The sequence below is a fragment of the Chelonoidis abingdonii genome, chromosome 1 (assembly GCF_003597395.2).
Source record: "Chelonoidis abingdonii isolate Lonesome George chromosome 1, CheloAbing_2.0, whole genome shotgun sequence".
NCBI classification, from domain to species: Eukaryota; Metazoa; Chordata; order Testudines; family Testudinidae; genus Chelonoidis; species Chelonoidis abingdonii.
Genome location: NC_133769.1, coordinates 46,492,744 through 46,518,798, shown reverse-complemented (window position 1 = coordinate 46,518,798; position 26,055 = coordinate 46,492,744). Strand labels below are relative to the sequence as shown.

Sequence of the window (26,055 nt, the reverse complement as noted above, 5' to 3'; positions counted from 1 at the left end):
CTTTAAGGGCTATTACCCCCCAGAACAGCGGTTCTCAAACTTTAGTAACCCAAGGACCTCCATTTTGATTTAAAATTTTGCCATGGACCCTCAAACCCCCCTGCCTCCCAGTGCCTCCTGCATGCCTGGGAACAGCTGTTCCCTGGCGTACAGGAAGTGCTGGGAGGGAGTGGGAGGAGTTGATCAGCAGGGCCAGTGGCAGACATGATTCCGCCCCTCCCCTGACTGCGCTCCGTCACTGCTTCAAGCTGTTCCCCGGCATGCAGGAGGCACATGGAGGGAGGGGGAGGAGTTGATCAGCAGGGCCAGTGGCAGACATGATTCCGCCCCTCCCCTGACTGCGCTCCGTCACTGCTTCAAGCTGTTCCCCGGCATGCAGGAGGCACATGGAGGGAGGGGGAGGAGTTGATCAGCAGGGCCATGAATCCCATGGAGTGAACCCTTGTAGACCCCTGTTTGAAAAACATTGCAATAGAAGCACTAGGAGACTCTTTAGTTCCGGTTGATGCAGTTCTCCCACTCTTTGGTCATCCTGGGAATGCTCTTGCTCTCTGCCCATGGTTCCTGTATACGGTGGTGATAAGGGACAGTATGCTTTTGCTCCCACTACTGCCAACGATTCTGTCTTCCAGAGACCACAGCGAATTGGCATTCTCTGCTGTTCATGTTGTTGTTTGGGGAATCTCTACAGCAAGGAAATAGACCCATGGGAGCTGGGCATGCCCCCAACCATTCTGGCTGCCACCATTGAAATACTTCACAAGTACTATGACCTTGCAGATGTATTTGACAACAGAAATTCAGGCACCCTATCCCCACACCATAGATACACCTTATCAACTTTCAGCCAGGTGCTGAAATTCCATTCAACTGCATCTACATCCTTTCCAAACTAGAGCACCAGGCTCTTAATGTCTTATCTGCAGGAGAATCTGCAGAAGGGCTTTATCCAAATCTCCACCTTTCCAGCAGGGGCCCTGTTCTTCTTTGTTAAAAACAAGGATGGTTCCCAGAGGCCCTGCATTGACTACTGGGCTGTCAAGAGGGTGATGGTATGGAACCATTACCCACTTCCCCTCATTCTAACTAAAATAATTCATTAATATGGTTAATACATGACATGAAAAGTCATTGGAACTTGAAATGTTTCTGCTGATAAGCAGATCAAACTCAGCAAAATAATTTCTTGTTTGTTTCCTGACCTTATCATTCTCATTATAGAGGAAGCCATTTTATATCTGCTGTGGTCTCAGGATGAGACACATATGTGGCCACAGTTCATTCAACGGGTATTTAGGGACAGATTTTCAAAAGTATTTAAGTGCCTTAAGTTGCAGATAGATATCTAGGGAGATTTTCAAAAGAATTAAAGTAGGATAGATGCCTAAATTCCATCAACAGACACCCCAGTGTAGACATGACATTCTTCCTTCAGTGTTTAGAGCAATGGAGGTGTAACATTATTTTGTAGATATTCCAAGTGAAAAGAAAATGGCATGAAAAAAAATTACATTATATTTCTAGACTAAAATTAAAATCCAATCTGAATGGTCAGTCATTGTATGCAGTGTTGTTGTAATACCAGGATATTAGCGAGACAAGGTGGGTGAGGTAATATCTTGTATTGGACCAGCTTTTGTCGGTGAGAGAGACAAGGTTTTGAGCTCACACAGAGCTCTTCCTCGGGTCTGGGAAACATACTCAGAGTGTCACAGATAAATACAAGGTCAAACAGATAGTTTAGCATAAGTAATTAGTACCTATGATGATAAACTATCTGTTTGACCTTGTATTTAGCCGTGACAGGCTGAGTACCTTTCCTAGATCTGAGGAGAAGCTCTGTGAAGCTTGAGAGAGGGTCTCTCTCACCAAAAGACATTACCTCACCCACCTTATCTCTCTCATTGTCAATCATATCATTTAATTTAAAACAATATGAGACTGCACAGCTCCACCTTACTCACATTTCAGCTCTTTTTTCTTATGTTCCTTCCTTGCACTGCCAATATTGTCAAACTCCCAGCATTTCATATCCTCCTCCACCTCCCAACTTCAGGCTACATATTGTAAGGAGCAACCTCCAGATCCTAGCTTACTAGCTTCCCTCCTTTTCTAGTTACTGTACTTTTTTGGTCCCCTATTACTGCAGAAGCTGTTTTCCTCACAGTGTATTTAATGTAATTGTCTTCACAACACTCCTGGCATATTATTCCAATATTACAGATGAGGAACTGAGGCACAGGGAAACTAAGGCCCAAATCCATAGAAATATTTAGGTGCCTAACTCCCATTGATTTCAAGTACTTGAAATTTCTCAAGAGGCAGCCACTTGCATGAGATTTCCATTTTTGCAAGCCTAATAGGTTTTCATTTAAGCAATTACATTTTTGGGTGTTGAGCTGAATCAAAAGTGAACATTTGAATCTTTGGTGGTTCATCTATCACTGATTAATTCAGCCAGATAGAGACAGCAAGTTGAATAGAAGTCAGAATGCTGACTATTCCCTCATTTGTTACTGCAAAATTAATAGTTGATAGAGTGGAACTAATCCATCTGCTCACAATTTATTTCCTCCCAATGAGCTATAATTTCACTTTTTTATGAGCTCATTCTTTGACTAATATTATTAGCATTCCTTTCAGAGTTCCATTTTTAATCACTTTTCATCAAGCTTTAGCTATGTATAAAAAGGTAGAGCTAGACTGGCTAAAAAGAGAGAGATGAAAGGACTTAATGAGAAATATGCCTTAGTTTAAATAGAACCAGATCAAGTAGCCCCAGAGAGACTAAAAAGACTTAGAGAGCATTCAAAATAGCCTGCTTCACAAGACGTTTGATTCTGTCATTTCTAAAATTTAAACAGAGTTAAATGAAGTAGGGCATTAATGTCAACCTTGTAAAGGGAGGGCAGGTGTGCCACAGGGCACTTAATGGAGATCTGATCAGCTGCAGCTTGCCCATGATTACACGGTTTGTAAGGAGGTAGAGCTAACACTGGGTAAGATAGTGTAGCTGGGAGTTCAGGAAACAAGTGGGAGTCATGCAAGGTCTCTTCTGCACCGTTTTGATAAAGAAGGTTGATCTCTTCCACCGTTCTGGACAAGCTTGGGTTTGTGACAGTAGAAGAAGGTGGGATTACATTTCTGAGTACTTATCCATGGTATTTAATGCAAAAAGTCAGTTGCCCATGAGCTTAGTTATATATTTCTTATTACTTCACGATAAGCTCTGATACCCTGCTCCTTTATTTGTTCAGTAGGACTGGCAGGGAATACTTCTCAGTGTTCTGCGCTGAGCACTTACAGTGAGAGTCAAGAAAGTACGTTGGTGCTTAAACCCCAGACTTCATTGCGGTCCACAAAACTCCCACCAAACCCTGTAGACAGCTAAACTCGCTGAGAACCTATGTTTTTCAGAATAAAATTTGTGCCTACATTTCTGTCTCTGAGCGTGTTTACTGCTGCTTCCCTCTAAGTGTCCCAACATCTACCTCCCTGCTTCAGCCCTAAAGCAATTCACAAACCACAGACAGATAGGGGTTTGTCCACCTAACTTGAGTGTGGGGCCTGATCCTGAGAGTTCACCTACCAGATTAGGCCTCATTCAAAATCCAAGAGGAGGTTTACTTTATTAGTTTTAGTCCAGTGGTTAGCACTCTCACCTGGGATGGAGGAGACCCAGCTTCAATTCACCCCTCTCTGCCAGAGTGGGAGACAGGGAGAGTGCTCTAACTACTCTGGGCTAAAAGTTCTAATGTAGGCACTGGTAACTACATAGTAACCTGTGGCACCTTAAAGACTAACAAATTTATTTGGGCATAAGCTTTCGTGGGCTAAAACCCACTTCATCAGATCAGGTTGCATCTGATGAAGTGGGTTTTAGCCCACGAAAGCTTATGCCCAAATAAATTTGTTAGTCTCTAAAGTGCCACAAGTACTCCTCATTTTGGTAATACAGACTAACACGGCTACCACTCTGATACATAGTAACCTGTTATTATCTCATGCTCTAGGTGAAACAAAACATCCAGAGTTATTAACTCTAAATTAATAACCTGATGTACTTGTTTGGTAACAAGCTGAAAACCTAGGGCGATTGTTTAAAGGGTGTAATTGATGCTTCTTATGAAGCAGAAATCTCACTATAGACTGTTTTAGAGAGAGATGATTTCCTCTTCACCCAACAGACCTTTTCCTTCTCTAAATATTGGTTGGGGTTAACAGAAAGCTACCTAGATATGCATGAGAAAACTTTGCTATCTTTTTGTTTGCTAATGCCTCAGAAATTTTCTGTAAAGATAAAAGTGAAGTTTACTAATAAAGTGCCAAACCAGTCATAGAATCAATTCTAGCTATGTATTGAAATACATATTTCAGCGGCACTTCCTTTTGATTTCAGTCCAGGCGTTCAAGGCTCTTTTTTTGTCTGCCTTTAAAAATGAGTATGCACAGGAGCAGACACCAAGGGGAAAGTATCATTTAAGTTTGCTTGGGTGCCTCTCGTCTTTGCAGTGAGTGATAGCTTGTAAACATACTTAAGATCACAAGACGTTTCATCTCCGGGCACGGCAAGAGGGATGTCGTAGCACTGCAGTACCTGTGGGGGGCTTGACAAATCCACAAGCTGTTAATAAAGCCCTTAATGTACCATATATGGAGCTAGAGTAAATGTTAGTTCCTGACCTCTGGCTTCCTCAGCTCCATTTTTATATAGCAATATTAAACATGTCTTTGATCATAAAAGATTAGACCTCTGTAAAAGCAAAAATGAGCCCCCTCAAGTACTGCAGGTACTGTGACCTCTCACAGCCAGGTGCTCTGAGTTGAGAATTCTGCTATTAAACCATCTATGCTGTATTTCAGACCATGTGCTTTTTAACAAATGAAACTGACCCAGTGAATGTAAGCCTGCCAGACAAAATTTGGTCTTGATGGTATCACTCAGTGAATTCAAATAAAATCAAAGAATATTTTTTTTTGTTTAAACGCCTACACTGCACAAGTCTGAACAAGAAAATCCTTGTTAAGTTATCTTATGGCACTGTGTTGAGAGCAAAGAGCAGGCTAGTCAGGAATTTAGGCCTTCCTAGTGAAGCCTTGTGCAAATTGTTGTGCTGCAAGGTCAAAGTTTTCTGATGTTACTGTTAGTTTAAGTAATTCTGTCAAATATCTATACAGTGTGTCCAGACCCTAAGACTCCAAGAGGACATCACAGTTTGACACTAGAAGAACTCAGTGTCATTCATTTGCTTATATCAGCCTTCTTTAACTGTTAAACCCTAAACAGGGAGTAAGGTGGTAGTGCAAAAAAAAAAACAACCCACAGAGATACAGGGTCTCCCACTACAGTGAATCCTGTGCATTAAAATGATCCAATACGCTTTGAAGTCAATGACAGTCTTTCCATTTACTTGAAGGGGCATTGAATCAGGCCTTATATGAGAGAGCACTTTGCTTTTTGTGTTTTGGGTGTACCCCTAGAGTAATCTTAGCAAAAATTAAGGTACACTAGTATTTAATTATTTGAAGGATAACTTCATGGCTCTATTCGAGTCAGTGGCAAAAATCCTATTGACTTAAATGGTGCTAGGATTTCATTCCAACAGTATAAAGACCTAATTGATTGTCATTCATTCATGCTTCTAATTTGAAGGTGGAGGCAAAGTATATTATATTAAAAACATTGTTCTAAATAGTTTGATTGCTGTGCATTTTGGAAGCAATAGTAAATACATGTCAGTAGATATATTTATTTTAGTATCATTTAAGAAAAACAAAAAAGAATTAAACAAAAATCAGTATAGTTCAATGAATGGGGAACTATAAATTCACTATCTTCTTCTAAACATTTCATTTTATTGTCTTTTCAGTGTGAAAAATCTTTTTATAAAATGTCCATTCTTTATATGGTTTATTCTATTTAAACTGCTTGCCACTGTATAGTATGTTTACAATTGTTTAAAAATAATAATCCTTGAAAAATTAAAAATCAACTGAAATTGTGATAGACTAATGTTTAATTTAACCAGTGTATTTAAATAAATGGCTTAATGTATGTTACTGTCAGATTTTCGTATTTTTTCTTGTCATAAACACAAAATTATTTTGATCTCCATAGCATGCCATATTTTTCATTTTCACAGTTTTAATACAAAAAATGTGAATGTATTATGGAGGCACTTGTCACAGTATCATAGTTACACTTGAGCTAAGCATTTAAAGCAGGGATTCAACCATCTTTTTATACATGAAGGAAATTATAAAATAGTACTCTTATCAGAAATAGAACAATACAAATTATACTAGTTATAGCATAGCACAGATGGTTGTATATTAGACATGCAAAAACAATGTCAGTACAATACATTATTTAAAATATAAGGGCTCAAGCCTGCTAAGTCTTAATAATGCCAGTAATCGCTGTGCACCCGAATAGTCCCATTGGAAGTTGGTGGTGCCTCACAGGTTCAGACCCGTAAAGCAATTTTCAGACAGACTCTTTTCCTTGAAGCCAATGAAACTCATTAATCCACAACTTTAAGGGCTTTTAATTTTAAAATGATTGCTATGCCAGATTGTTACTGCCAGATTTCTAAAGTGTCAAACATTAATTAAATTCCATTATACAGGTTTCTAAAGTCCATAATATTTAGTAGAAATGATCAAATTGCAAGAAAACAGGCTGTTCAAATGTGTTTACAGTGTATCTTACCATCAGTGTAATTTAGTACTTCAGTATTTTCTGCGGATTGAATAATTTATTTTTATTTCTAGATACAAAGATATAATATGTGTATTAATTGTAGATCTCAGTGCACACATACACATCTACTATAAATATGAAAAAGAAAAAAAAATACTGTTTATAAGATTTATTTTTTAATTCTAAGCATTCTTTGCCATAAAGTATTATTCATGTTAATATAGCATATGGATCGTTACTGGGTCTTCATTTTGTCTATAGTATGCGTGAGCCAAACTCTTGAGGTAAATTATATTTGATTATATCCATCTCCCACCCCAGGTAATAATTTTTCCAAGCCAGCCCCTTTGGCAGCTCAATCATTTCTTCCTCTTGAGATTCCTCTTTTCTCTTTCTCTGTCTTTCCTTTGCACGTGAGATTGTGGAGATACATGTATTTCTTAAAGCTAAATTGGCACATATCATCAAATAAACATGTTCTGTTTCAGTGCATGTTTCCATATAAAATTAATGTGGGCAGCAAGTAAGAATTAAATAGCTATTACAATTTAAAGTATATTTATTTTTATACAAAAATGATGCACAGGGAACTGCTCAATGCAACCTTTTATGCATTGATTGTAGGTTGGCAAAGTTTGGTGCAAATCACTGGTACATACCACATTTCAAAGTGTGTTGAATGGAGGACAAACGGATTTCAGAATCAATCAAATATTTTTTTTCTCTCATTAGCTGTCCTTGAAAAAAGTTTTTTAAACCATGCATATTGTTAAATGCTTTGGATATGGTACTGTGGTTTTAATTAATTTCATTGTAATTCAGGACTGTGGTTCGCTAATTCAGCTGGAGGAATCCTGTGGATTACAGCCTCTGTCTCCTGAGTACCTTTCAGCAATTTCACAGACACAGTTTAAGACTTGTGAAGCTGGGGACACAAAAGGTTGGTTCTTAATATATTCTTTCCCTTTTAAAAACAAATACCTGCACTCCACTAAAATAAAACACACAAAATCGCCTTGTCCTTTATACACACAAAACACACAAGTGAAACTATGATTTTGTTGCTGTACAGACTGTTTTGTAACATATTTTACTTATATGAGTCACACAGACAGTTTAGGTTTAAGAAAAAAATTTTCTGAGTTAAACAGTTTCCTCAGAGAAGACAGTTTGCCTGTATAATTATTATTTGCAAGACTCATTGACAATTTTCCATCAAAACCATACATTTTTAAATGGAACCTTTTTCTTAAATTTTTTCAAGTTTTTGAAGAAAAACTAGAACAGTTTGTTTGGGGTTTTTTTTGCAAATAAAAAAACCTATTGGCATTCTTATCAGCTATAGTCTTATATTTCCAATTCCATGTTTTGAATACACAAAAATAGTAACCAAATTTTTAAACAAACTAACCCAAACTAACCCTTTTATATAAACTTTGTGCACAGAGATTTTAACATCACAATGGACAAGCCAAATAGCATGGTTTAAATGTCTTTTTTATAATAATTAAGATATATACTGCAGGTCAATATGAATAAGCTCTCTCTTCAGTTAATAGAAGGAATGCAATTTTGAATGTGGAAATATATTGGACCCAATCCCACAAAAATTTAAGCTTGTATATTTTTACAAATGTGAATATTTATTTGCATCAAATTAGGCACATGCTGAAGTCTTTGCAGGATAATTATTTCTATATCTTCCTTTATTAGACAAATGGAAAATAAAATCATACTACTGTATACACTACTAACAGAAAAGTAGGGTATGTCTACACTGCAATTAGGCATCCGCGGTTGGCCTGTGCCAGCTGACTCAGGCTTGTGGGGCTTGGGTTAAGGGCTATTTAATTGCTGAGAGAAATTCTAGCTTAGGCTGCAGCCTGAGATCTGCCCTCTCTCAGGATCCTAGAGCCCAGGTTGCTTTGAATGCTGCGTATAGCTACATGAAGAACAATATAAAATACATTATACCTTATCTGTGGCGCAAATGTTTCTAATTGAAACAACTTTCAATATATAAAGAGTCAAAGGTCACAGCTAACAGAAATGGAAGTATAATTTCTTGTTAACAAAGTGAAGGTAGCTAATACCATTTAAATGACAACATTCAGCCCGAGTGCTGAGTGTGCAATACTTAGTGTTTATATATTGCTGTGTAGCTTTCATGCAGTTTACAAATCTTTAACTAGTAGAATAGTTTGTCAATTAGTTCCACATTTGTAACTACTGACTGAGATCCTGAAGTCCTCCCCTTGCCTCCCCTTTGATTGTTAAATATATTAAGCATTCAAAGAATCATCAAAATCCTGACTCTTCCAAACCCATGAAGAGGTAGGATGGCCTTTATGGTCAGGAGGACTGGGAGTCAGAGTCTGGGGTTACATTCTGGCTCTATTGAACTTGATGGCAAAACTTGGAAGTTTTCCACTGACTGCAGTGGGTCCAGGATTTCACCCTAGGTTTCTATTCTCTTGGTCTGACCTTGGGCAAGTCCTCTAGGATCTGATCCAATGAGGAACTAACCCTCCTTAACTCCTGTTTGCTTCAGTAGATTTGAGGTGGCTCAGCGCCACCCAGGAGGCACTTGGCATCTTGTAGTACAAGGGCTTAAATTGCCCCATATCTGTTTTTCATCAGTAAATGCAGACTATTAATGTCAAACCAGGGTAGTTGCCTGCAGTCTGTCTCAGTTTGGAACCACAGGATTGATAAATGATTGCTGTGACAGTAAAAAAAATCAACATACATAATTAAGGGTTTGATCCAAAGCCTACTGAAGCCACTGGTTAAACTCCCATTGACTTCAATGGGCTTTCAACCAGGCTGTAACATAATACATAATTACATGTTCAGTATTATTATAATATTACTTATTAGTTTTAAGTGCTGTGCATGTGCTTGGCACTTTGCAAAATATAGAAGAGACACAGTGGCTGTCCAAGGAAGCTTAAAAACAAGGAAACCAGTGCTGCAAAACTTCTTCATATGAATCAGGCCACAGTAGTCTATGGAAACTCCGTAGACTTCTGTGAACAAATATAGCATGGGGCCCTAACGGATCATAGCTTAACGTTTAATATTACTGTGGCATGGTAGTGCCACTGTAGTTAAGCTTGCGTCATGACATCTGTTCAAAGACTGATCTTTCAAAGTCCTCTAAAACTGACATGCTTTAGTTATATGTCTTTGAAATTTGGTTCGCCTCTGGAGGATACCGGGTAAAGCGTGTGACCCAAATTTGGAGTCATTTGAGCTCAGGTTTGCAAAGATTAAAAACCCTGAAAAAATAGCCATTTTAAAAAAAAATTCTAGGAGGAGTTTTTTTGGGGCAGAACTAGAAATCAAACTATTGATGTGGTACAAGTCAAAATCATCTCAATCTGTCTAATTTTACCCAAGGTAGTGTGAGTTTCCCACTAAATTACACTGCCCATATACCAATACAATATACTTTAAACCTGACATTTGTAAATTCTCTACAATCCAAATGGATAATCAGATCGCTTTGAAATTTGGTTCACTTCATAGGGATGTAGGGTAGCATTAGGGACCCAAGTTTGAGGTTATATCACCAAGAGATTCCTGAGTTACAGCCACCGCAAGGAAACTGGTTTCCTTCTGCTGCCTTGTATTGTTAAACTGGGAGGTAGTAATCACACACCTGGCATAGATTGATGGTTGTGAGCTCACCCTTCAATGAACAGAACTCAGGAGAAGATAATCACAAGCCCCCTCCTAAAACAGAAGGAGCTTTGGACTGAATGGTTGCTGGAGGTTGCTGTGATTTGTGAGTCATGGGTGGCAGTTTGGGGGCTGGGAGTGGGGAATGTAATCAAAGTATTTGGAGGGGTGAGAAACAGACATGTGAATACCTCCTGGGAGGGGAAGAGAAGTATAGTGGAGTGGAGGAGTGAGAAAATAAGGAGAGAGAGGTTTGGGGCTTCAGCAAGGGGAGAAGATTATCAGGAGAGGGATAGATGTGGATGGATGGTAAGGGAGGAGAAAGAGGTTGGGGATTCAGGTGTGGAAGGCCCCCAGCACTGCCAGTGCACCCAACTGCACCCCAACCTCCTGCACAACACAGCTTAGTGTACTCCAACTCCCTGCACCAAACCCTCATCCACCTCCAGCTCTGCCGGTGCACCCCAACGCCTTGCACTCCTCAGCTCTGCCAGTGCATCTCATCCCTGTGTGAAAACTATTAATAAGTGTTGGAAGAACATTTATTAGAAAATTGGCAGGTTCCTGGCTGATTAGAAAACATGTACTGTATGGCGTAGAACCATTCCGAGCTCCAGTACCTCAGTGTTTCTCAGAGTTGGATGTGCATGTGTGGTTGGGTGGACAGCTGGCTCAGTATGCTAATTGCAATGCCTCAGTATCATTCAAATGTCAAAAAGGCAAAATCTATGGCTATTTTGCATGATGCTGTTTTCATTCGGTACTCATTTCATCCAATATTACTAATTCACAGCTGGTAAAGGGAATAATTATTATATACAAAAATATATGAAGTTGCAGCCTTTTAAAAGTACATATGAGTATAACCACTCTTAATTCTATAGATTTCCTGTCGGCATTGAATAATGCTTCCTATACAACGTTTGTTATAACATACATTATCATTCACTCAAATTTTTAGCATATGTTTTAGCAGTGGTTCTCAAACTATGGGTCGGGACCCCAAAGGCCTGGCATTACATTTTCTGGGGCCCAGGGCCGAAGCTGAAGCCTGAGCCCCACCACGTGGGGCTGAGGCCAAAGCCTGAGCCTCACTACCCGGGACCAAAGACAAAGCCCGATGGCTTCACCCTGGGTGAAGGGGTTCAGGTTATAGGCCCCTTGCCTGGCGCTGAGCTCTTGGGCTTTGCCCCCTCCTCCCCACCCATGGTGGTGGGGCTTGGGCTTTGCCCACCCCCAGCCCAGGGCAGGGGGGCTTGGGTGGGTTCAGGCTTCAGTCCCCCCTTCTGGGGTTGTGTAGTAATTTTCGTTGTCAGAAGGGGGTCATGGTGCAATGACGTTTGAGAACCCCTGTGCTATAGGATCGATCTACTTATTTATTAAATATAGGGAGGGCTCTAGTGATTATAGATCACACAGACTGTTTGAAGAAGCTTTCTATATGGTACTTATCATTTTCAGTCACCAAAGTTTAACTTTTATTGTTCAGACATTTCAGTTCCTCAATATTTTGCTTTTTCAGTTTCTGATTTAAAAACATAGCAGCTCATAAAGAGATGTGATATTAAGAAGAAAGTTATGTAAAGGAAGTGCGATCTCAGAAGTTAGTTACTACCAGAACTTTTATGTATTTGATTTGCAAGAAGAAATTGAAATGTGAGGAAATTAAATGCCCAGTTTTTATACGATTCCTAAATTTAAACCACTCCTCCCCACAAATAATTTACCATTAGAGATGCTCTTTAACAACTTTTTACATTGGGAATATTTTTTTAATTCTCTGTGAACAAAACTCCCAGGCCCTAGATTTGAGTCACAACCCAAATTAGGTCAGGAAATTCAAAGTAAGACAAACATTCTGTTCTTACTCTGTTATTCTAAAAGGGACCATAGCAGTAATGGTATGAACTAGATCTTGTGAGGTACTAACATGGCTGCTGTTACCATAGTGTTTGAATGCCTGAGAATCTTTAATGTATTTGCCCTCACAGCACCAAAGTGAAGTAGGAAAGTTTTAAAGACGGGAAACTGAAGCACAGAGACTAGCCCAAGGTCACACAGAAAGTCTGTGGCAGAGGAAGGGTTTGAAGCCAAATCTCCGAAATCCTAGTCTAGTGCCCTAACCCACAGAACCTTTCCTCCCTATGCTGCATAGTGGCAAATCACCTGCCTAATGAAATCCCTAAATATATAGACACCCCCACCAGTTTGAACAGCAAAAGCTAGAACTCTAGGGCCAGATCCATAGCCCACTCAAGTCAAAGGAAATATGCCTGTTTACTTTAGCAGGCTTTGAATAAGGACCTTTGTACATCATTCACTAATACAACCTCTAGGCATATGCGTGTATGTGTACAGTACGTAGCAGTGTGAGCTAGGTAGTGCATTACCTTGCACAGTGGCAGGATTGTAGGACAAATATTGCCCTTTCCATGCTCTTGCAGGGGCTTTCCAAGGGCTGACAGGAAATATTTATGCCAGTTTTATGTGGGAGGACTCTATATTTATCTGTCTGATAAGCCAAAACACTCTGCCACTTACCAAATATATTTGCTTCCAGATTTCCCCTCCGTATGTTTGGGGTCACCCCTGTGCAAATCCTCTTTCTCATCAAGGTGTCAGGAAGAAACTCTCAAAGTATCTAGGACCCAGCAGTCTTGTTTTCCACAGTCTCATGCTCTGCTATATTTTTATAGATTAAAATTAAACATGTCCATAGCAGTGTCCAAAATTTTCCTAATCCTGCAAGGGGGCCTGGCACATAAGGCTAATGGGGCTTAGGCTGCCTGAATAAACTTGTGCATCCAAAAGCTGGACTAGTGTAACGAGAGCCAGAAAAGTGACAGGCAGATCTTTAGAAACCTTGTTTCTGTTGTTCTGCCTTCCCTGCTCCTGTCCACAGCCTGCCACCCTAGCATAGTGGTGAGAGCAGACAGCTCAAGCAGTTGACCATTCACCACGACTCCTCAGATCTATTACCGCAAGCTGCAAAGCACACAGTGACAGTGGCAATCTCTGACATGATGGGTTCTCAGAGCCAAACAGAGCTAGCATTTAGCAAATAAATGAGATGTCAGTGCAGAGACTCAAATGCATTACGCTCTGTTCAAGTCAAGTTGAAAGTGGGTTGACAGCAACAGAGACTGAACTAATGTTTCTCCTCAGAAGTAGTAAAGCATGTGTGTAAGCAGTGGAAGATCCCCCCTAAAACTGTTTTACTTATGTGCCTTAACACCTGTTTGGAGAGACCATCTCCAGGAGGGGGTTCTGCAACCATTTCATCCTTGGCCTCTCTGTGGAGACTGGCAAATCTGCCGAAAGTGACAGTAGTTTTTCTGATGTGTCCACTAGAAATCAAACTGAGACAGCAATCATATCACATAGGCCATTGAACAGCCATTGGATAACAGTGACATGGAATCACTACTGACCTGTGCAGGACTTGCAAAAATAAGATTAAAATGTTTACATCTGGATCCCATTGCCAATCCCCCAAAATCTCGTAGCCCTTCTGATTTAGTGTGACTCAGTACCCTATATGCTATGGATCTCTTCAGGCTTTCTGGTTTTTCTTGAGCTGTCAGAGGCCTACAAATATGGAGCTATTGCTCAGAAGTCCCCTGAAAAGCATATCCCCAAGCCTACAATTTTAAAATAAACCATTCAGTTAAATCAGCACTGACTGAATTTTTGTCCTATTAACGAACAAGAAAAAAATGTACCAAGCAAGGAATTGAAGAATCCACAGGCATTTGCTTATCTGCAAAGATTCCTCCTCCATACTGCACAACCAATACATTGACCTTAGCCTTATCAGGATAGACTTGAAGCCAAGACTTCATGCTATTTATCCTCACTGGAGTAGCAATATTGAACCTGATCCAACCTCTGTTTGTTGAGTCTCTTTACCCGCTTGACCCACCTTATAGCAAGTTACATACCTTCAATTTGTTTGAACTTACAACTCCTATGTCACTTGCACTTATCAATGTTAAGTTGGCAATGTGTCTTCCAGACAACTAGGCCCAGAGATGTCCAGTTATGGAAAGTAATGCATGTATGTGAGGTATTTCATCAGCTCTGGCCATATGACTATTGTAACCGGCCCCACTGCAGGAAGTCGCTCTGGGTATGTATACACAGCAAAGAAAAACCTGCAGCTGATCCATGCCAACTGACTTGGGTTTGCTGTGGGTTTTTCTTTGCTGTGTTGTAGACATACCCTCTGAGTGCTGTGGAACAGCAGTCCCCTATATGGCTGGTAGTGTTCTGGGCGTACCATAGGCTTAGCGGCAAGTGCTAGAGGAGCTCCATGCACTAGGCCCTTCAGTCTCTAGCCCTTGGTGTGTTTCCATCAGCACAGCATCTGAGGAATAGCGAAGGATGCCAGCAATAAATGGTGCAATAAATGATTGCTTTAAGTTACATTAAATTAAGTTCCTAACACAGCCCCTGAGGACAGTCCAGTATGGGGTAAGGAGGTGGGACCCCTATGGCCTGGTGCCAAAGGTACTCATTCCAGGCCACTGCTCTCCTGCAGGCTGTCACACACGGGCCTGAAGAGCCCCCAGCCAGAGCCCAGTCCTCTTGTCCAGCACCTATACTCTTAGTCAGCCCTGTCCATATGCTCACTTTCCACACTCCCCTGCAGGATACTTCTGAGTTTCTATCTGGTACAACTGCCACTTGACCCTTTGCCAGCAAGAGGCTGCTTTCCAAACTGGCTCCCAAATCCCAACCTGTCTGGCCTTCTCTTTGCCACCAACTCCCAGCCCGCTGCCTCCAGCTGGTTACTCTTTATCTAACACAACCTCCGGGTCCCCTCTAGCAATATTTCCCTTTCTTGTGCTGGAGGGGTTATGGATCCCTCTATTGGCTGGATGTTGCAGTGGGGAAGTAATGGTGCCCAGTAATGAGCCAGCAGGTTCAAACAGATCTTAGAAAGTAGTTGTCAATGAGAAATCATCATCAAATGGGTATGTTCTAGTGGGGTTCTGCGGGGTTCTAGTCCCAATGTTGTTCAACATTTTCATCAGTGATCTGGAGGTAAATATAAAATCACTGATAATAACATTTGCAGAGGAGACAAAGATTGGTGGAGTGGTATATAACTTGAGGGCAGAGCAGTCATACAGAGGGATCTGGGTTGCTTGGTAAGCTGAGTCCATTCAAACACACTGTATTTTAATATAGTCAAATGCAAGGTCATACCTCTAGGATCAAAGAATGCAACCTGTACCTCCTGAATGGGGGACTGTATTCTGAAAGCAGAGACTCTGAAAAGGATTTAGCCATTATAGTGGACAAGCAACTCAATGTGATTGGCCAGTGCAGTGGTGTGGCAAAGAAGGCTAATGGGACCTATGGATGTATAAACAGGAGCACTGAGTAGGAGTAAGGTGGTGATTTTACCTCCCTACACAGCATTAGTGAGCCCGATACTGGAATACTGTGTACAGTTCTAGTGTCCACATTTCATAAATTAGAGAGGGTGCAGAAAAGAGTCAGAAAAATCATTGCGGGCTGAAAAAAAAGCCTCACAGAGAGAGATTAAAGAGCTTGAGAGGTGACTTGATTATGGTTTATAAGGTACCTTCATGAGAATAAAGTATTGGGTTATAAAGGCCTCTTTAACCTAGTGGAGAAAGGTAGAACAAGAACCAATGGCTGGAAATTAAACCCAGACAATTTTAAAATAGAAATAAGTCACAACCATAACAACAGTGAGGAGATTCACCATTGGAGCAAACTACTAAGGGAAGTGGTGGATATGCCATCTCTGATGTCTTCAAATCAAGATTGGATGCCTTTTAGAAGAAGTGATTTAGTTAAACATCAGTTATTGGTCTCAGTATAGAAGTAACTGGATGAAATTCTGTGGTCTATACAGGACGTCAGACTAGATGATCGAATGATCCCTTCTGGCCTAAAACCTAAGAATATATGAAGATGATTTGAGCCTCAATTGCATCCCAACTGAAAATGTAGAAGGGCTGATCTCAGCCCTAAGGAAATCTTCTGGGAAAGATGATTGTAAATAATAGTTTTTCCTGTTAATGAGAAGTTAGAACAAATAAATCAATAACCACTTACAAGACTCAGTTTAATATTGTAAGCTTGCCACTGCAGAAGCAGCTGCCAGCATCTTCTACAGAGAGGATGCTGCAGTAAGAGAAACCGCTGTTGTAGAAGAGAGGCTATCAAATACCGAGGACCAGGACTATACTGCAAATTTTTGCTGGCTGGCTACATTAGTAGGGGGTGTGAAGAGGTGTGATGTGTGCCCAACACCGCTGTGCCAGCAAAAGCCCTACTTTTGATATGGTTAAACTGGCAAAGGTGCATTTTTACTAATGGAGTTTGTTTCTCCAGAGCAGGGATGGGTGGGTTGCAGTTGGCACGAGCAAAGTCTTCCTAGTGTAGAACTGGCCTCATGAGGGTTGAGCACTTTCAGGTCTCTTCAACTCTCTTCAGAGCCTGAGGGAGTCTTTATATGGTAAGTTAGTGTGGAGCAAGCCAAGGTGTGATTCTGTAGCACACTGGTTGGCCATACACTGAATCACCTTGTAGATCCTGCTACTAGGCACTAAAAGTTTTGTAGTGCAGTTTAACATAGTGCATTTGAAACAAGAGTATGTCAAAGTGCACTAGGGAACGTTTAGTGCATGGTAGTACGGTCCACACTGAGACTAAGTGCATGGCAAGCTGGTGTGCTGTATAGAGTCACACCCTGGCTTGCTGTGCATTAACTCGCTATGGAGATACACCCTTAGTTCTATTAATTTTCACTAAGACTTAGGGGTAAAATTTTGAAAAGCACATATGTAACTTAGGGCACATCTACACTTAAAATGCCACATTGATGTGGCTGTGGCACCATAGTGCTTTAATAAAGATGCTCTAAGCTTATGGAAGAGAGCTCTCCCATCAGCTTAGTTAATCCACCTACCCAAGAGGTGGTAGCTATTGCGATAGGAGACATGGTGCTGTCTCTGGGGAGGGGGTGGAGGGGGGAATAGGTCAGTATAATTACGTCACTCAGGGTGTGGATTTTTCACACCCTTAAGCGATGTTGTTATACCGATAAAGGTCTGTAGTGTAAACCACATCTTAGGAACCTAAGTCCTATTTTCAAAAAACAACATATTGTGATGGGGCAAGGCCAGATGGCTACAGTAAAGTAATGAGAAACAGGTATGTTAGCCCCAGGCTAAACAAATCCCTAGGACCATGGTAACCAAATGGCAGTTGCTCCAGGTTAATCAAGGCACCTGGAGCCAATTAAGACCTTTCTAAAGGCAGTGAGTAGCTCTTATTAGAACACCTGCGCCAATCAGGCAGGCTAATCAGGGCACCTGGGTTAAAAAGGACTCACCCCATCAGGCAGGGAGGAGCCAGAGGAGAAGGAGTGGCGAGTGAGGACTGGGAAGCAAGAAGGTAAGGAGGCTGAGAGTGAGAGAGTGTCTGCTGGAGGATATGAGGAGACCAGCATTATAGACATCAGGAGAAATCCTGTGGTGAGGAAAAAGAAGGTGTTTGGAGGAGGCCATGGGGAAGTAGCCCAGGGAGTTGTAGCTGTTATGCAGCTGTTACAGGAGGTACTATAGACAGCTGCGATCAACAGGGCCCTGGGCTGGAACCCGGAGTAGAGGGCGGGCCCGGGTTCCCCCCAAACCTCCCAACTCCTGATCAGACACCGGAGGAGTTGACCCAGACTGTGGGGAAGATCACTGAGGTGAGCAAATCTGCCAAGAAGCGCAGGACCCACCAAGGTAGAGGAGGAACTTTGTCACAATAGGCATTTAAGAATCTAAATCTCATTGACTTTCAGTGAGACCTTAGCACCAAAGTCACTTTTGAATATGGGACTTAGGCTCCTCAGTCACTTAAGCACTTTTAAAAATTCTATTCCGCATCTTCATCTCTGTCTCGTTTTTATGCATTATCCACTTGAATCATGCTTCCTTTCCTAGCAAGGATTGGCTGGTACAAGGAAGGAAAACTAGGAATGAGCCAAATTAAAACACTGGATCTAGACATTCCCAAATTTTTCAGGTGAAGCAAAAATACCAGTGTTTGCTAACTGGAAAAGGAGCTAGCACTGGAGCAAGAAATACTATTTTCAAGCTTCCAAAATAACAGAGAGTTAAAAATTATTAAAACCTACATGAGACAGAACTAGACAGTGTGTCATTAATTACGTAGTAAGAGTACCTTAGCCTGCTGACAAAAATATGTAGGAGAGTCAAAAGATATTTTGCTCTTTTCCAGGGCAGTGGATTGTGCCTTGCCTCAGCTGTTCTGACAACAGAACCTGTGACTGGCGAGAAATAACATGGCAGCCACACAACTGTCAGTATTCTGTCCTGACTAAGCCAGAGCTCCAGCAATGTGTAGAAGGCAGAAAGGTATGCAACCAATTTATCTTTTTCACCTGCTGTATCTATGACAGAAGATAAATCATCCATATCTATTCACACTGAACTTTATTGTCCTGAAGTTCTTTACAAATGTGAAGAAATATGCAGTGTGATTAGTGTATAAGAAAAATCACTTTTTATAACATTGCTAGAGGAATGTTAGAAGGGATTCAAATCACAATGACAAACAATGATTATGTAGAATTGAACCTTTTATAATGTATATTTTTATGCTGCCATTTGACATAGACCTTCAGTTGATATTAATGAAATTTCAAGACATAACAGATAGATGGCTATGAAATACCTGTAGTACATTTGGCAGTAGTAAGCATGTAAGCCTTACAAGTGAAAAATAATTTGCATTATTGTTAGAGACTGACACATACTTTGCATGCAAGCTTTGTTTCTTCTGTTGTATACCTCATGCATGGCATTGCTTGTGCATACTAATCTTACAAAGTCTTCTTACACATTCTTTTCTTATAGTGAAACTTCTAAGGTGATTGCTTGGAAATACAGTGTCTTCTTAATAGGCATGGTATGACTGTATAACATTTGAGAGAGATCTCTGAGCTGAGATTCAGGTACAATTACTGGGAATACAAGTGTCCAGAAAGTAAGTAATGGTTATAAAGATTTTTGACAATATATTTCCTAGGTAAAAAAAAAATGTCTTTTGGATTAAACCAGAGACCTTCTCTATTCAGAAAAAAATAATTACTCTTTTGTATTTTTCTTCCTTCCTTTCTTCTTAACTGGCCACTTCTCAGCCAGCACAAAGTCCTTCATTGAAATCTGGCTTCTTTCTCCCATTGTTTTTTTCCCTGAGATGGGGACTCTTCTGGATTGGGCAAATCCAGCTGTGGACAAATTCTGCTATCAGTTACACCTGCATAAATTGGAGTGGCTACACTAAAGCCATTTCATTTCTGGACCAGGTGCTAGGGAGAATACTTGCCCCTAATTTACGGTGCATCTAGCTCCAAATGTCCCCGTTATTAAAAGAGAAGAGGGCCTGGGATATTGTAGATAGTTCCCAACAGGATAACAGTCTGATACTATCTTGGAGCAATCACTGCTGAATGATCTAGCACAGGCTCAGGGCTCTCTCAGCTGGAGCAATGTCATGGTAATGCAGGGACAGTTTGCAAGGGAATGCGATTTTTTTAAAGTTAAAATACACTTTTTATGCAAGCGCGAATGCACACTTTGCCACATTGTTGCTGAGTCCTTAGCCACTGGGCCCAATTCCAATCTGAGTTACACTGGTGTAAATCCAGATTAACTTCATTTCCATGGGGAAAAGAGGAATTCACTGCTTCAGGCAGAGGAGCAGTACTGAAATAACTCCACAGAACCTTCAAAGCTTTAGCATTCCCTTTCATGGAGGGCATGGACCAGAGACAGTGCATCAAATTCTCCAGCTCACCCCCAGTTTACTGCCTGTTGCTGCACTCAGAGCCACCATGAAATTAGACTCCATATCAGGCTGTGAGTGTGGATGCCTTCCATGGCTTCTTCAAATCCTTCTCCCATATGCGCAGCAGAATTGTGCCAGACAGTGGGAGTTGGATTTGCCCCCATGTATAGCACAGTCACCTTTGGAGTGGTAGAGGTCACAAATGAAGAGTTTGATGGCCTCAGCCTAGCCCTTAAGGTATGTGGCTATTTGTTCACATCAATAACCCACCACAAATTGGCCAGTGAATCAAAGGCTGTAGATAACAAGGGAGCAGCATGTCCCAGTGAAGGTGCATTCCCAGAACTGAGTTGGGAAGTGTACAGAGTGCCTAGTCACCCAGTGCATGACTGACCAGTACAACACTCCCTCCCTCTCACCAGCACCAAAATCAGTCCCAACATTTGTTAAAGGGTCCATTAAAATAGAAGTATGCATGCCTGAAGTTCGTGAGCCTGATTCTAATCTCAGCTCTGGTGGTGTAAATCTTGAGTAACTCCATTGAAGGCAGTTATTTACACCAGTGTCAGATCAGAATCAGGTCACATGTAAACTACATTGACGCTCTATTAATGATAAAGACAGTACAAAATGGGAAGTGCAACCAACTGGCTCACCCCTTAATGGCTGGAGGTTAGTTCCTGCCCTGATTACAGAATGAGCCCCTCTGAAAGGAATCAGGTGATTCCAGTATAAGAGCAGCAGAAAGCTGTGGCGCCGGGGCAGGGGGAAATGCAGGAAATGGTGGCTGTCTCTGTAGAGTATGTAAAGACAATGAAGGCTCCTACAGGGCCCTGAGTCAGCAGGTAGGAAGGCATCAGTGGGGAGGACTTGTATAGAAGGACAGTCTCCAGGCATCAGTGGGGTAGCCATGTTAGTCTGGATCTGTAAAACGAGCAAAGAATTCTGTGGCACCTTATAGACTAACAGACATTTTGGAGCATGAACTTTCATGGGTGAATACCCACTTTGTTGGATGCATGTATTCACCCACGAAAGCTCATGCTCCAAAACATCTGTTAGTCTATAAGGTGCCACAGGATTCTTTGCTGCTTTTACAGACTCCAGGCAGGAGGCGGAAAACCAGACCCTGACAGAAGACAGTCTGTGCCCAGCTGAAACTGGGATGAGGGCTTGGAGAGTTTGTAGGGTTGCCAACTCTCCAGGATTGTCCTGGAGTCTCCAGGAATTAAAGATTACTCTTGCATAATAGATTCTGTCATGTGATAAAATCTCCAGGAATTCCTCCAACCAAACTTGACAACCCTAGGAGTTTGTACTTCGCTTTTGAAAGGCTGTGTTATTTTGGATTATCAAAAGAGAGACACTGAACTGTGGTTGGGGCCTGGAGGGCCAATGGACCTGAGCACTGAATAAACTGGACCCCAGGGGGAAATGTATAATTTCCTTTGGACTGTGTGGAGTTTAAGTCCTGAAGAAGGAGCAAACAGAGACAGGGCAGTGCTGAAGTACCCCTGGCTCCAAGGAGGTGCTCTGGAGGCAGTTGACTCTATTATAATAAGCAATTAGAAACTCTGTAAAGCTAAAAGATTTGTCAAATAACCTTCCATGGGGCAGAAATCTGTTGACTGGATGCTCTTGTCTCAGCACAGACATTTGTTTGAGACAGTTCTTTTAACGAGTCTGTTCTTTGTTAAAATCTAATTTCTGTGGCGTTTTAGCTTTTGCTATATTTCTCCAGTGCACCTTAATTTTTCTTTCCCTCTGGTATTATTTTTATTTTGACTTTGCAATGAGATTAACTCTCTGAAGTATTTTGGGATAGTTTGAGCATAAGTGACTAAATCAAATATGGGGAGATCTTGGATCATGTGAGTAGATGCTCTGCAGTAGGAGGGACTTATTCCTATGTGAGTTGACTGAGCGGGAGTGGCCCTAAAGTTGTTTTGCATTGGATTGTCAGGGACTGATCACATTTAGGTACCTTTTCACAACTCTGTAAAAGGGCCTTCGTGTAAGTGAGAATCAAGTCCTAAATACCGTGTTGTTAATTAGGTGTTCTTCTAAAAGGACTTTATTAAATGTTCTGCATATTTTAATGCATTTATACTTTAACAGTTTTTTGTTCCTTTTGAAAGGTGTTTAAGTGGACAGTATCAGTACTGTGCATATTTTTTGTGAATGAACATGTTTATATCACATGACATCATGATAACCATCATAAATATTTACATCTCCCAAATTCTGATATTAATTTCAAACTGTTATGTACATTAGTGACCTCCACTAGTGCTCAAAGCTAAATTCCACCCAGACTAATGTGGTTATTTCTATAATACAATACGCAAAATATTTCAAAGCTGAAATGTACAGGGAGATTAGAAGAAGAAGAAAGGAGCAATGTACATATACTATATATATACATATACTATACTATACATATAAAATGATGGGGTCTAAATTAGCTGTTACCACTCAAGAAATAGATCTTGGAATCATTGTGGATAGTTCCCTGAAAACATCCAGTCAGTTGGGAATCATTAAGAACAGGATAGATAATAAGATAAAAAATATCATATTGCTTCTATATAAATCCCTGGTATGCCCACATAGATCATTAGGGTTAGAAGTGATCTCAGGAGATCATCTAGTCCAACCCCCTGCTCAAAGCAGGACCAATCCTTAAATGCCCCCCTCAAGGATTGAACTCACAACCCTGGGTTTAGCAGACCAGTGCTCAAACCATGTAGCTATCCTGCATGCCAATGTGGTCACCCCTTCTCAAAGAAGGTATATTGCAATTGGAAAAGGTTCAGAAAATGGCAGCAAAAATGGTTAGGGGTATGGAACGGCTTCCATGTGAGCTTAGTCCCCCTGGCGTTCAACGCCATCTTAATGCCCTGGTTGGAACTACGGGTTTGGGCCAGTGCCTCAACCTGTAGCTTCTGCTGCCCATGTTGGTACCCTTTCTCACAGAGGTATTTGCAATTTTGGAAAGGTCAGAACTGGGCTGGTAGGGTTGGACGGTTCTGTTAGGAGTGTTCTAGATTGGATTTTCGCTTGGAGAGGAGGGAGTAAGGGGATTATAGAGCAGGGTGGCCTTGGGATGCGTGCGTTGTAGGCGCATGTCAGTGATTTTCGGTGGCACTTTCACACTGCCTGGTCGCCACCGTCGGGGGGCTTGCAATTTTATTTATTTTATAGCTTCTTAACTTTTACCTTATTTTTTACCAAACTGTTTGTTATTTATACTTAGGAAGAGACCTTCTGTTTACTGACGTGACCTTAATCAGGTTTCTGAGAATCGGCACACTTCTGAAAGGCTTGCACCCTTTGTATGATGTTATATATATGCTGGTATGGACAGTATAGAAGTTGTTATTTTCTTCAGTGCTTGCTCTATCATTCCCATTAGGTTGTGCGCCTGGCGTGCACATTCCGGAAGATTTTTACCTTAGCAACACTCGGTGGGTTGGCTGGGTCGCCCCCTAGAGTGGCGCTGCCATGGCGCCGGATATATACCCCTGCCGACCCAACGGCCCTTCAGTTCCTTCTTACTGCCCGTGTCGGTCGTTGGAACAGTGGAGCGTGGCTTTGCTGATCTCCACATCCCTAGCTACTCGTAGTTCTCTTACTAATCCTTGTGTATATAGTTATAATTTCTATAGTTGTAGTTAGTTTTAATCGTTCTATAATATAGTTAGTGTTTATAGTTGAGAGGGGTTTGGGGATTAGCCCCTTCCCCGCACCCGGTACTGGGGCCCATGCCTGGTTCCCTGGGCTTCAAATCGTGCTCGACCTGCCACAGGCCAATGCCAATGGGAGATCCCCACGACTCCTGTCTTAAGTGCCTCAGAGAATCTCATCTCTCGGATAAGTGCCAGATCTGTAAGGCCTTCAAGCCCAGGACGAAGAAGGAGTGGGACTTTCGTCTCAAACAGCTCCTGATGGAGGCAGCTCTTACACCTCCGCCCTCGGCACCAAGCACCAGACAGTCCGCATCAGGCAGAAGCATCTCTTCCGCTAAGGTACTGCTAAGGCCTCTCAGCACCAACTGTCGCCGGCACAGATGTCTGCTCAGCACCGTTCCCTCTCCCCGCGGGTTAAGAAACATAAGACTCCTACTGCTTCCGTGCTGCCTGCACACAGTTGGAGCACCCACCTAAGTCAGACTGCCCGGCACCGACACCTGCCGCTGCACCGCCAGCTTCGGCACTGTCGATTCCGGTCCTACAAGGGCCGTCGAGTCCAGTGCCTGAAAGCTCCCCGGCGCATGCTGTAGTTGAGCTCACTATTCCCTCCACGCCGGAGACCTTTTCCATGGCGAGGGAGTTCATCGCGCTGACGGAATCTGAGCCGCCTCAACCCCCGGCACTGCCAGTGCGGGTTATACAATCGTTCGGCAAGCCTGCCCTGCTGAGACCATCCTCTGTCCCACCAGCGATCTCGGGCCCATCGCTGATCCTGGTCCCGACGCCTCTCCAGTCCCGGCACCACTCTCCATCTCGGTACCGGTTGCACTCGCAGCACTGTTCAGCGTCCTGTTCGCCGGCCCGGTACTCTTGGCACTGATCTAGCTCCCGGCACCATTCCCAGCACCTTGCCTCTCGCAGCCGCTCTAGACATCGAGCTTCGAGATCCCAGTCGACCTCCCAGCACCGCTCCGGTCACAGGTCCCGATCTCGTTCCCAGTACCGGTATGGCGCCTGGTACCGCTCTCCGGCACCGCACAGAGAGAGATCGTCTAGAGATGGAGACCCTTCCCAGGGTTTTTCAGCTCCTCCATGGCCATCTGGACACACATCTGTGTCATCTCACACGGACAGTGCTTCCTATGCACAGGACCGTGACTCAGATGTGCCCAGCCGAGTCTTCCAGGAGACCCAGGCCCAAGAACAAAGACCTCATCAGTGGTCATTCTGGACACCTTGGGCATATCACCAAGCCCAAGGTGTGCCTCCAGTGCCATCATGCTCTGTATCATCGGAACACCGGGTGCTGGAGGTGACTGTCAGCCACCCGCCTCCTGCGGGTACGGAGGAAGCTCCCATGCACTCAACAGACTCTCAGGTTCCACCTGAGCCTGATGTCGCCCAAGAACAGGAGCCCACGCAGGACCCTCTTGTCCCTGGCCTTTCCTCTTCCTCCTCTTCAGATGAAGTGGTGGTGGGGACATCCTTCTCGGGCCCTCCTCCAATTGACCTGAGGGCACATCAGGACCTCCTGAGACGCGTAGCCCTGAATATGAATCTTCAGGTGGAGGAGGTCCTGGAGACAGAGGACCCTGTGGTGGATATTTTGTCAGTTGACACCCCCACAAGAGTGGCCTTGCCATTCATTAGCACAATCCAAGCAAATGCCGATACCATCTGGCAGTCTCCAGCCTCTATTCCGCCCACGGCCGGGGAGCTGAGCGGAAGTACATGGTGCCCTCTAAGGGGTACAAGTACCTGCACGTGCACCCTCCTCGCTGCTCCCTTGTCATGCAATCAGTCAACAAAAGGGAGCGCCATGGCCAGCAAGCTCCGGCTCCAAAATCAAAGGAGGCTAGGCGCATGGACTTACTAATCTGCAAGGTATACTCTGCTGGGGCCCTCCAACTCATGGTGGCAAACCAGCAAGCTCTCCTTAGGTGATACAACTATAACACCTGGGTGACGGTTGGAAAATTCACGGAGTTAGTTCCCCAAAACTCCCGTCAGGAGTTTGCTGCCCTTTTGGAGGAAGGGAAGAAGGTGGCAAGAACTTTCCTCCAGGCCTCGCTGGATGCAGCAGGCTCTGCAGCCAGAACTCTGACTTCAGGAATTGCCATGAGGCGAATATCA

General features: G+C 42.5%; 1 protein-coding gene across 3 annotated transcripts in view; it reads left to right on the top strand.

The window, feature by feature from the left end:
* Window positions 1-26,055, top strand: part of CPED1 (cadherin like and PC-esterase domain containing 1) — a 243,193-nt gene that overhangs the window by 187,328 nt on the left and 29,810 nt on the right. For 2 of the 3 annotated variants that reach the window (XM_032796222.2, XM_032796223.2), the window contains exons 18-19: window positions 7,526-7,643; window positions 18,659-18,795. In XM_032796222.2, the coding sequence (XP_032652113.1) occupies window positions 7,526-7,643; window positions 18,659-18,795 (255 nt within the window). Of the gene's footprint in view, window positions 1-7,525; window positions 7,644-18,658; window positions 18,796-19,296; window positions 19,416-26,055 lie in introns of those variants that run through there. The other variant, XM_075065406.1, reaches the window with a different exon arrangement.